The 12,891-nt window shown below is 39.5% G+C and overlaps 1 protein-coding gene across 3 annotated transcripts in view; it reads left to right on the top strand.

The window, feature by feature from the left end:
* The window catches only part of MACROH2A2 (macroH2A.2 histone), a 27,263-nt gene extending 14,372 nt beyond the window's left edge, over window positions 1-12,891 (top strand). For all 3 annotated transcript variants that reach the window (XM_013172829.3, XM_048069536.2, XM_048069534.2), the window contains exons 3-9: window positions 962-1,068; window positions 2,377-2,574; window positions 4,171-4,281; window positions 5,939-6,038; window positions 6,988-7,077; window positions 9,046-9,220; window positions 12,174-12,891. In XM_013172829.3, coding sequence (XP_013028283.1) covers window positions 962-1,068; window positions 2,377-2,574; window positions 4,171-4,281; window positions 5,939-6,038; window positions 6,988-7,077; window positions 9,046-9,220; window positions 12,174-12,339 — 947 coding nt within the window. In that variant the 3' untranslated portion in view covers window positions 12,340-12,891. The remainder of the gene's footprint in view (window positions 1-961; window positions 1,069-2,376; window positions 2,575-4,170; window positions 4,282-5,938; window positions 6,039-6,987; window positions 7,078-9,045; window positions 9,221-12,173) is intronic.

Raw genomic sequence — 12,891 nt, 5'->3', positions numbered from 1 at the left:
GACAAATGTAAAAACAAAAACAAGACAGAGGCACTTGATACCTTTTTAAACAAAATAAGGTGCAAGTATGACTTTTGATGGTTATTTGGAGCAAAACATTCCCTTCTCCTTTCTTCTTGGTGCTTCAGTAGAGTTCTTACATGAGAAATAAGTCATAAATACAGCCTAAACTGTGTAAGTTAATTATGCTGACTGCTACAATTTGCTTAGAAAGATGTGTCTGTGTTTCCTCTATACCAATTAGAAAACCCTCAGCGACTTCAGTCACTGTCTAAAAGTTACTGCAAAAGTAGAAAAACTTTTGAAATGACCGCCTGTTCCAGGAGACCTAGAGAACTTTCTACCAATAGATCATGCATTGAAGCTCTCGTGTTGTCTCTGCTTGCATCTAAGTCAAACCTTTTGTATCTTGTTCTGAAATGAAGCTTCTCACAGATTTTCAATGCCCTTTAATACCGAATTGCAGCATCGCCTGGCTAGTTTGTTGGCTTTCAAAGTATTTCTTTAAATGCACCTCAGTCTTTGTCTTACCTGGTCCTCAGAATCCTTGCTGTTTTGTCACAACTTTCTGAACAAGGTTTGGGGTTTCATTGCATGCTTTGCTGTTCTGTTACAGGGTTACTGCTAAATTCTGGACTGCTGATGTACATTTTTATAGGGTGTTTGTTCTTTTTTGAAAGAGAATTCTGACTTGGGAATCATAAAAGAAGTTATGTGAACCAAGCTTAGCATATTCTCTGCTAGCTGTCCTTTAGGAAATTAGGAAGAACAAATTCTGTTACGTAATCTTAAAATATATTTAGTGTTATTTGGTTTCTGCATTTCCAAAGCAAAGATCATTTAAATCGGTAAAATACCCCTGAAAAGGTAAATGGATAGGAAAAGGGAACGTAAAATGAGTATACAGGGTGTACAGAAGTTACATTTTTGTTACTCATTTTTATCTCAATGTGTTTTGCAGCTGAAATTCTAGAACTAGCAGGAAATGCAGCAAGAGACAATAAGAAAGGAAGAATTGCCCCCAGGCACATCCTCCTGGCAGTAGCAAATGATGAGGAGCTGAATCAGGTACTTCTTTACATTGCAGTGTGTATTATCTGCTGTAGCATGAATGAAGCTGCTACCAAGAAAGTTAGAAATACTAGCCTGACACATGAATGAAACACAATTATTAAAGTAGAAGATGACAAGATGTTGCCAACCCAAATTAAGAGCCAAAAAAAAAGGGTTCTGTGATATTATATCTGAAATCACTTGGATATAAATTTGGTTGCTTCCACAGCCTGTGGGTTGTGTTGAAGTGGGAGAACTTGATGCTTAATTTTTAACTCGGTGATATCTGATACTTAATAAAAATATGCAAGACAGACGACCTTTTCCAAAAGCTGTAGAAGTGTGTGTGTTTTCTATTACACTGTCTGCGAGGCCCATCTTGGATGGGGAGCTGGCTCACTCTGCTGTAGCTGCATCCAGCACTGCCTCTCCTTCCATATGTCTGAGTCTTGTTAGCACACAGACTGGTTTTGCAGTGTGTTTTGACTCTGACGATCACTTGTGGAGGCAGAAGAGAGGTCATGGCATGAGTTGTGAATTGCAGCATTCAGGGCTGCTGGAAAGGATCAGTCAGCATCAGAGGACCTTTTCTTGGATGGCCTTGTGTAAAGATGGATGACATCACTCACACCTTGAAAGGTTCCTGCACCGAGTTTGTCTGCTTTAAATAATGAAAATGTGGTGCCCATGAAGTCATCCAGCTCTGCTTTCTGTTAAGGAAACTGAAAACTCAAAACAGAGGTGATGAGAGAAGGAAAAGAATTGGAACACTACCAGCCCATTCCCTGCACCATAAAACTGGTCACTGGCCTGTGGAACAGATCTACTGCTGTCAGTTAGGATCGGCCAGGTTTTGTCCTCTGTGTAAATACTGCTGCCCGTTCCTGTTGTTGCAAAGCAGGTTCTTGGGTCTTATGCTTACTTCCACTGCATCTGCTTTCCTGTGAAAGTGGTCTACAGCCCTCCTCCAGCAGCACTGTGGTGCAATTTTTATTTACTTTTTTAAAGTAGTCTGCAAGTGCTTATATCCTCTTACCCTCACTCACTGCTTGCGAGTCACCAAGGTGTGCTGAAAGACCAGCACTGAAAGACAGAAAAGAGACTGATCTGTAGAGTAACAGAGTTCTCTGGGGTATGCTGATTGACCTTGCTGGGACTTGCCAGTTTTTTCTCTAATTGGGCTTTCTTGTGATACACAGAAAAGGTACAGTGCTTTAGGAAGTGTGGGCTGTGTGTTTGTGTGTTTATGGAGTCAGCAAAAATTGCTTGAGTGCAGACTTAGAGAATCTGTAACGAGCTCCTTTACGGTGCTTTTCCTTGCAGTTGCTAAAAGGTGTGACTATTGCAAGTGGAGGTGTCCTGCCCAGAATTCAGCCAGAGCTCCTGGCCAAGAAACGGGGTGCCAAAGGCAAATCTGAGACTATCCTTTCCCCTACTCCTGAGAAGAAGGGAAGAAAATCCATGGTGAGCAAAAAGAGTGGGAAGAAGGCAAAGTCTAACAAAGCCCGGACACCCAAAAAGGTAAGCATGAGGCAGATATGTGATCCTGGATATGTGAGAGAAGGTTTGGATCAAAACCAACTGAGATGATCAGGAGGAATAAATTGGTGCCTCTGCATTAATTGTTTGTCGCAACTGGAAATAGGAGGTAGGAGTTGATAACAGACACATCAGGAACTTATTTCTCTAAACTTAGAAATAAAGGGGAAGATGCTTATCACAGTATTTTTATAATGAATTTCTATAACAAAAACCTTTAAAGCTTCAAGGGAAACTTTTCAGGTATCCATGTCACCCTCTGCAGTACCTTCTTGGTAACTGTAAAATTTTTATCTCCGCACTAGCTGTGTTGCAGTGAGCTCTAGCTTTTAAAATACAGGGAGCAGCATTTAAAATCATTTTCTGTTTGAGACATCTCACACCATCAGCCTTTCACAGGCTGTTAAAATTTTTTCACTGTCTGGAGAACTTGCCATGACATGGTACATACATGTCATTTTTGACAAGCATTTTGTTTCATATATTCTTAGCTGTGCTGTGACCAATCTTTTTTTAAGAGTTAGGAGAAGAATAAGTGAATCGAAACTTGACCACTGCATCCTCCCTTATGGTTGCCCATCCTCTGTCACCATCCAAAATGGTTTAATTTGGTAAAGCAGTAACCCAGATCAGTGCTCTTTGTTTGTCATTCCAAAGCTTGTATGTTAAAACATTGCTAAATTTTGATTAGGCTAGGATTAAATCATTTTAAACTTTGACCTAAACTTTTTAAACTTCTTTTTTTAAGCACATCTTTCTGGAGACCTCTAAGCTTTGATACATCTCTGTAGTTGAGAACGTGTAGAAACAACTTTTTAAAAGAAAGCAGAGTTGCGTATTAATTAGAATAGGATGCCTCTGTACTGAATTCATCTACCACCTTACTTTGAATTGTGCACATGCAAAGTTTGGACTTGTTAAGAGTTAGCTTCCTGACTTATCCTCACATCTCTCAAAATTTAGTTGAAGGTGTGCTCCAGCAGCCCAGGTGGCAGCAGGCTTCGTCCTTCTGGAGCTAGGCTGCATGAAGGAATGTGTCTCACAAAGGGGGTTTTGCATTCAACCTTCACCTAGTAGTTATCTCATTTAGTTGTTCCATCTGTTTGTATGGAGGTGTGATTCCCTTCTGTCAATAGGGATTGAGATTTATGAATCGTTATCTGAGGCTTACGGTTTCTTTCAGATGTTTTTTCCTTCAGATTGGAGCATTTGTCGGGGTTACTGTTTGATTCAGTGTGAGCTCTGTTCTCTTAGCAGCAAAACCAAACACACTAGCACACACCCACCCATAAATACAACCTTAATTGTCAGTAAAACCACAGGTGGAGGTGTGTGCCCCTGTCACTCAATGTCTACAAACATATGTAAAGCCTCAGATGAACCACTGATGTTTTAGCATTTTATAGACAGTGAAGACCTCTGTTATTACCTGATCTTTGGGGAGTAAAAAGCTATGAGTAATATATTGCTCTGAGAAGATGAAATTTGTATTAACTCATGAAATCTGTTACTGAATAACATTAAGCGTTAATTTGAATTCAAGAGTTTTTGTTTCTCCCCCCCTCTTCCCCAAATTAGAATAAACAAAAGGACAACGAAAAAGAAGGAGCTTCAAATTCAACATCTGAAGATGGACCCGGGGATGGTTTTACTATCTTGTCCTCCAAGAGCCTCGTGCCAGGACAGAAGGTAATACAACTTATAATATAACAGATTGGGATCATAGCAAAGAAGCCTAGCATAAACAGAAGGATGCTTTAAATCTAATACCAGTAAAAAAATCTTCTCTGCCTTCTTCCTTAGTGGTCCCAAATTTAAGGCCAGAACTCACTCAAGTCATAGGTGGGGCAGAGGATCGCAAAAATACGTCTGCAGATAAAAGATTTCCAAGAATAATGCTAGTCAGCCTCTCTTCTCTAGAGACTGATTTCTTGGCTAAATCTATGGCAGAGTTTTGTTCCATTTGGATTTGTCTGAGTGTCTAGCATACTGACAAACCAGGTTTAATCTTCTGGGCTATTTATCATTTATTAAAAAATAAACTATAATTCTGGGCCAAGCCTGAGGATCGCTCATCAAGTTCCACATACTGGTTTGTGCCAGAAACCTGGGCACTCGGTCTGAAAGTGGGCCATGGGGTGCCTTTCTGACTGTTCAAAGTGATCAAGTCTGCTTCTCCATCTCTGCACAGACTGTGACACCTTGCCTGGCCAGAATTGCAAAACTGTCCCACCAGAATAAACCATGTCAGTGGGGTCCAGCCAACTGTCTGTTCTATTCTTTCCTTCCTTATATAGAATAGTAAAGATTTATTATTATTATTATTTATTTTTTTTCAAGTAGTAGGTTCATCTGGAAAAAGCGTTCTTCCTGAAATTGCTTCTGTAAGCCTCCCCCCCCTCCACTGGTGTACCTTTATATGAAGCAGTGCTTAAAAATTCAGTCTACCCGAACCCATCTCATAATAAACCAGTGGTCTAGTTTATGCCAGATGCATACTAGATCCAGAAGACCACTAAAAGCAGTAATCTTGCTAGGTGGATGAAACATGTATCTCCTTTGTCAGAGTTCTGTGTTGTCCTTAGTTCCCCCAGAACCCGTGCAGATTCCCCCTTTCTTCTCTAAAATGGGCAGTGTTTATTTTTCTTATTAGGACATAAATTCTGTAGCGTAACTTGTAAGAAATTAGGTGTGTCGGGCACATGTTCAGCAACTGTAAAGTCTTTTTAATAATTTCTAGGATTTCTGTCCTCTGTTGCTGCTCAAAGTGATGAGGCTGTGAGATTTGGGGAGCAGCCTTTTTTGGGCTCCTTAAGACATCAAGTTTTGGCCAGTTCTTGTGTCCTGATGCATGGGTGGGTAAAACATTCCTTGTTTTATTTACATCAGGAGCTGAAATGAAGTTAATTACATGGGTGGTGAAGTCTGTATGGATCAAGATAGGGTCCAGCCCTTCAGTAGTAGTTCCCTCTGCAAATATTTTACCGGGGACAAGAGTTTCTATAGAGGATAACCTTTTATTTTTAGTATTTTCCTCTTTTAAACAAGAGGGTTTCCAAAGTGACCATTTTTTTCTTCGAAGTGTGATGCTAGGACATGAATGAATCTTATAGCAGTAATTTCCTGTGGAACAGGCTTCCAAGCTATGGGCACGTCATGAAACATCAAGCGGTGTACAGACTAATTAAAGGTTAAAAATCAGAATCAACCATACTGAACACAATAAAAATTGTGTGAATTGTGAATCCAGCTTTTTTTTTTCCAGCCCTTTTTTTTTTTTGTATGAAAGTACTTTCAGACACATTACTAATTTGATTCTTTTTACTCTCTCATCCTTATCTTGCAGCTTTCTCTGACACAGAGTGACATCAGCCATATTGGCTCCATGAAAGTAGAAGGCATCGTTCACCCTACAACTGCTGAAATAGACCTCAAGGAGGAGATAGGTGAGGCCCTGCTACGTGCAGGGGAAAAAGAAAAATCTAAGGTTGCAACAGCAGCTGGTCTCCTAGCTGCCTGCTGGGATTCCATCCAGTTTCATCTGGATTTTCCCCAGGCCATAAAATATCACTGAACACTTCTGAAAATCGGGCTGGAACTGAGTAGATATAATATGCTAATCACTAATTTATCTTTTTTTTTAATGATGACTAACAACAATGAAAGCACAGATTATCTGTTGCTGCATATGTGCAGTAAAGGTGTAGATAATAATTATTCCAGTCTTTATTGGGTTATTTTCTTTTTTACATTTGCTTTTGGAAATTCTGTGAGGAAAATCATGTACAGTAATAACACTTATAGTTATGCTTTTCCTTACAGGAATTTTGTATGCTTCAGAAATACCCATGTACAAAGCCTCATACTGCTCATGTGATATAAGGAAATATTATTACTGTGATGTAAAACAGGGGAATTGCCATGGGGGGTGTAAAAAAGTTATGTAGCCAGTTGCACAGAGGGACTGAATCCACTAGCAGGCTTTTTGGATCCTTGTTGTATACAGTCAGTCATTGAGGACTTCACTGGCATCCCAGCTGTGTTTATTTCAGGAATTGTTTCAGGAAAGTAGTAGTGTTTGTATGTTGAGTTGATTTAGAAGACTGAAAATCTGAGTCTGGAAAATCCTCCTCTTCACTTTTTTTAACTATAAGCCAAAGGAAGTCAGCTTTCTTACAGATAGCTATGTTAATGTACGGTAATAACAGAGAAGTTTTTTGTGAAAACAATAAAAAGTAAACTTTATCTGTGGCTGATAGTGGCAAGCATAAACATCAGCTGCTGCTGATAGAGGGAAACATGACAATATGTGCACAATGTCCTTTCAAATCACATAGAATTGTTTTGTTTTGCTGGTAACTTGAAGCCAAGGCATTTTGCTCTGTTTCCTTGCAGGCAAGGCTTTGGAAAAGGCAGGAGGAAAAGAGTTTTTAGAAACAGTGAAGGAGCTTCGCAAATCTCAAGGACCTTTGGAAGTTGCTGAAGGTAAAAAGGATATTATGCTTTGTTTGTGGAAATGGCTTCTTCAGTATGTTTTTTCTCTTGGCATTCGAAGCTATTCTTGATTATTTATGTGCCTTTGCTTATGTTATGCAAACGTTTGTTTCTTCTTCAAAATTGTTGCTGATACAGGCTACCTGTTTGGGGGCAGGAGAGGGGAAAAAGGGAAGAGGGTTAGGATACCTCTGTGCTGTGCACATCCTGTCTTTGGGCTTTTATGTACCACCTTTAAAAGTTACAGCAGGATGATTAATTTACCTTAGGCAGTTTCTGTCTGTCGGAGTCCAAAAGTTATGGAAAAAATTGTGCTATCACCTCAGTGCCTCTTTCCTCTCCTACTTGTACCACATTTCTTAGAGAGGATTAGCTCTCAGTCTATGAGCAATTCTAGTTTACAAATTACCCTCATTTATGCATATTTGATGAACAATGCTGTCACAGCAACTACCTCACTTTGTTTGAACGCCAATAAACATAGATGTGATATAATCTATAGAACTGGCATGGTTTTCAAAGAGCAATTGCTGTTCTTCTACCAGGCATTACAGCTACAATATAGAAATACAAATTACAAAAGAGTTCTCTTCAAATGTTTAGTGCGTGTGTAGCAGTAAATAGTTAAGGGCTTGAGATTGTCTTCCTTTGTAGACAAATTTAGCCAATTTATAGGAGTTGAATGTGGGTGAAGATGGGAGAAGTTACAATACATCTCTTCGTGCCTTATGTGGCTTAGTACCTCAATACTAAAAGCACTGAAAAAAGCATGTCAGTACTTTAAATGGTTTTGTTTTTCAAATTTCCTAAATGAACAGTCTAATTATAGAGAGATTTTTGTACAGTACGTTTTACTTCACTTTTGCATTGCATCAGAAATACATGCCACAACATCCAACTAAACTACTTCTCTCTATCAACATCACATAGATAGACAGTTGACTTATTTTGTGCTCTTAAACTAGTCCCAGGAAAGAGGATAATCTTAGTTTAATGGAAGGAAAATGTACTCTGTCAAGCACTGTGTTGTGCTGCTGTGTTTGATGTTGCCACATCCACTGGTTTTCAGGCAAGCACTAACAAATGGTTTTTAATCACTTGAGCTCCAGCCTAGGCCTTGAATTCAAGTGCTGTTCACAGGTTACCCGTGTTGTCTTCAATCAATTTGCTCCTTAGGTTAAAGGCCTGAGGCTTCTCTTCTGGTTGAAATTTAAGTAGCAGAGTGAAGCATTAGATGGAATTCTTCTGTGATGGTGGACAAGTGAATAAATCCAAGTTTTTCATCCTTGGGCAATAATTGCATGACTAATTTCTGGGTGTTTGACCTGAGAGTCCCAAGGCTTAGATTTTAAAAGTGCTAAAAGTCACAACTGCCACAAAAGCAAACTGATGCTATGCTGTGAATGTTGCAAGTCCTGAAAAAATGAGTCTGAGATTTCTAATTGGACCTTACTGGTGGCTACTTTCAATAAACATCTTTGATTTCTCAGGTTGTAGTCTGAAATTACCTGTCCGTGAAGGGGATGCAAGTATTACTAACCCTCTGGAGCTGTACAGATGTTGCAGAGTATTTGTGCAAAGCATTCAGATAAGGCCATGACAGCACTGCAGGAACGTCTATTGGAGAATAAACGACATTGTATTCAGTGCAAGGTTTTGATACTTTGCATAAAAAAGAACATGCAGAGGCCATGCAGAATGAGAAAGCTATAAAATGTTATTGAATAACTGTCTGTTAACCAAATGAGCCCGGGTTCTTTAGAGAATAAAGAAACAACTGATCACACAAGTAATGATAGTACAGTCAGATTATGATTGCAAGTGAGTCATTGTGGCTTACTTTCATTCCTAATATCTTTCTTTTGGGAGAGGCAATGGAATTAAGAAAGTACTTGGGATCGAGAAGTCATTGCAGGGTGATTTCTTTTCAAAACTAAATGTTGTATTTTCCTTTGATAGCTGCACTTACTCAGTCTAGTGGCCTAGCAGCAAAGTTTGTCATCCACTGTCACATCCCGCAGTGGGGCTCAGACAAGTGCGAAGAGCAGCTTGAAGAGACCATAAAGAATTGCTTAACAGCTGCAGAAGACAAGAAGTTGAAGTCTGTGGCTTTCCCCCCTTTTCCCAGTGGCAGGTATGACTTTTTCTGCATAAGAGGATTCTGAATTGTGTAACAATTGTATGACTAACTATCAGAGCTGCTGCTGTGAGAGGGAGCCTGTGTGTAGAGAAATGGGCGAACTCTCAGGAGAGGAGAGCTGAGCTGACTGTGAGTAGAAGAATGAAAGAGCATTTTTATGTCCCTTCATTTTACTGTAGTGAATCTTACTAAAGCTCCGCTGGTATTAATAAGGTTACACTGGCACCATACTGAAGGTAAGTGATGCTTCTTGAGCTAGGTAAACGCAGAATATTTACTTAAGTCATCCCAAGAATATATATTAAATACACTAGTCACACAAATGATTTCTTTCAAAAGGAAATCACCGTTTCTTAAATACAGTTCTGCTCTAAAAAGGCAACTATGACACCAACTGTAAAACTTCACATTTCTTTCTTAATAAATAGCAAATAAAATGTACTTGACTAAGAAATTCAAAGGTGGTGTGTTGTTTGGTTTTGTTTGTTAGTTGTTTTTTGAAGGTGCTTGGTCTCTGATTATAAGAAACCATACACAAGCCTCACTAACTGCAGAAGTTGTTCTTTCACAATAGGTTTTGCACGCTTATGAATAATTTGAAATGTAATTACTGGTTTTCTGCGTGATGCCCAAGGAATAGAATGTGTACGGCACAGTCCAGTTGCATTGGCCCTGTAGTGAATGAAATGAAAGTAAAACTGTTTTGACCAGTGAAATCATCACATCTCGCTGAATAGAGAGGAGGAGGAAATGCCATTTTTAGACAGATGTTTTCCAAAACAACAGTATTTTTATGGACCAGGATAAAAGAGTAGAGAGGCAATGTACTTTTACATAAATTGCTTTCCTTTACACACAGATACTTTTTTTTTTTATTTTTAGTGTTCAGTCAAAGCAAAGTGTGACAAATTGTTCTATTGCTTCTTTATTAAAGTTCACCTTTCATTCTGTGAATTTTCCTTCTGTCCTGTCTTAGTAACTGTTTACAGTAACCGATATAATGTAGGTAAGGAAGCAGTTGATGGGATGTTTGAGTTGCGCCAGGGCTTTTCACATGTATAATCTTATCATAGAAAGTAGAGAAATGGAGTTTAGATTAAGTTATTTGTGCTATGAAGTGAATATAAACTAGCTGGAAAACATTTTCAAAAAGTCTTTGTCGATAGCTTGTTGCCACAAAGATACATTAACTGGGTTGTTACAGAGGTTCGTCGTGGGACCAGAACTAGTAAAAGCCTGTCTGTCAGTGGTCATTTAGATGATAGTGAGTATGCATATGACAGGTGTTGATGATCATTTTCCAAGCTCTTTTTTTGGACAGTGTTTAATATATATGGGATAAGTCTGAAATTGCTAACGTAAAATTGAGTAAGAAGTGAGTCGTACTGCACTTAGGAAGGGAAATACACAAATGTACAGCATATTATTATCCGAAAAGGGGAAAAAAAGAAAGCAATTTAAAAGCTGCTCTGGATGCTATTAAAAATACTGTGATTTTTCAACTGTAAGCATTGTTAGGCACTGGAATGGCGTATCTGTGTTCTGGAGTGGGTCCGTCACTGAAGATCTTTGAGGATAAGTTAAGACAAACTTAATTGAGAAGCAGAAGAGTTGTGTGTGATCCTGCCCGAGAGTAAGGGCGTGGTTGTTCTGGCTAAAGTTTTTGGCATAGATCTGACTTCCTTTGGAGCATTATCGTACAGTAGAATCTAAAGAGGAGGCATTAAACTTGAGAGCAAGCAGCAGTTACGTTCAATGCCTATCTGCAATCTCAGCCAGGTCTTAACTCGCCTTCAGACAATTCAGCGCACCCCAGTACAGTCTCACCCAGACTCTGGGAGCTGTTCGGCTTTCTACATGCTTACGTAGCAAGGAAACTACATCCATGCTCTTTAGGGTTGTGCAAAATCAGCAGAACTGTCACAGCCATTGTCAGGCAGCAGAGAAACTCCATCAGGGAATGCCGGAGAACGTCTCTCTCTCTCCAGATCTCAGTGACAGAGAGACACATCCGTCACTTCAGGAAAGGGATGCTTTCTAGGTCGAGGAATCTCTTTGGTGTTAGACAAGTACAGCAATGTGGAGACCTTCCTAAGCACAAAGTACAGCAATGTGCAGACCTTCCTAAGTGTAGGCATAGCATAAGGCAGGGTGTTTCACAAGGTATGCATCAAGCTTAAGTAGAACAGTACTTGAAATTGTTTTTATAGCAGTCATATTTCGTATAAACAAAGATGAAAAGCTGCTGACCTTCACAGTAACTACTCTGTGCTGAAATGAGGGCGAAGGAACCGAGCTGCAGCTGAACAGTTCTGTGAGTTGAAAAGGGAGTACGAGAGTGATTAAGATACAATAAAACTGAAGTCTCAAGGACATGGGCCCGGTGCTCCAAGAAGAGTCACAATTCAACACTGCTTGCTGTAAAATTTGGTAGCGTTTCAGTTAGTAGCCTGGAGAGTATTACCGTAAAAAAAATGAAGGAAGGAATGGATCTTGGTTTGAATTTGTAACTTCATTTATTTTCACTGAAGGCTCAAGCAAAGTATTGTTAGTGACAGGGAAAGGAAGTCGGATGTCATCTTTTTAAAACAATTTTGTTTTCAACTAAAGAAAAAATCCTTGAACTTTTTAGCCTGCCCGGCATGGCATAGACGAGTTTGATTCTAAGGTAGAGTGTTTAAAATACTTTGTGTAGTTATAAAGAGTAGAAGCAAATGAAAACGGTGACAGTGCCAGCAAGGAAGCTAACACAGCAGCAGATAAATGTTGTTATCAGAAGCTTGGGGTTTGCTTCTGGGATGTGCACGTGTTAAAACTGTAACTAATGCTGTCTTAACAGCAACCTGTAGTGGGTATGGCTATGGTTTGTTCCTTTCGGCATCACGTGTGCACAATATTTGCACAGGCAGCTGACACTCTTGTTTTGTTTTCTTCCCCTGTCCCGTAGAAACTGCTTCCCAAAACAGACGGCAGCCCAGGTGACTCTCAGAGCTATTTCCACCCATTTTGACGGCACCAGCTCTTCCTCCTTGAAGAACATTTACTTTCTGCTCTTCGACAGCGAAAGTATTGGCATCTATGTGCAAGAAATGGCCAAGCTAGACACTAAGTAGCAACGGCAGCCAAATGAAACTTTATTTTTCAACAAACTTGAGTAGCATTAAAAGCATTAGAGGTGGGTTTTATTTTTTCAATGTGGTGAGGAGGGGGAGTGGTAGTAGTGTGATGTGTTGTGACTTGATGAAGAGCTGTGACTAGAGATGAGAGGGGGGTTTAGTCCGATTTCTTCATGATCTTAGCATCCTCTAGCCATTTATATCACCTTAAGCAATTGAGTTACCATCTCTTTTTCAGGAGTTTTAGTGTCCCTTGTTACTTTAGTTTAGAAGTTTTTAAAGAGTAACTTCAGTTTAGATTTGTAGTGATGAATTTTTCACACACACACTTTAGAGAAAGCTCTTAAATATTCTGCTCCCTTTTCCCCTCCCTTGAGGGTATATGTTAAACGTCTGCCTCCAGCCCGCGGGGGGTGGGGTGGGAGGGAAGGATTTTAGAAGTGACGCATGAGGAGCTTCTGTTTTGCTTTTAATTCACAATAATCTCTGTAATTACTGAGAATATTTCATGTTGATTTTGTTTGTTTTATAAGAAAAAAAAGAAAAAGA

The sequence above is a fragment of the Anser cygnoides genome, chromosome 7 (genome assembly GCF_040182565.1).
Source record: "Anser cygnoides isolate HZ-2024a breed goose chromosome 7, Taihu_goose_T2T_genome, whole genome shotgun sequence".
NCBI lineage: Eukaryota > Metazoa > Chordata > Aves > Anseriformes > Anatidae > Anser > Anser cygnoides.
Note: the sequence above shows the minus strand (reverse complement) of the source record. Positions and strands in the feature narration are given on the sequence as shown.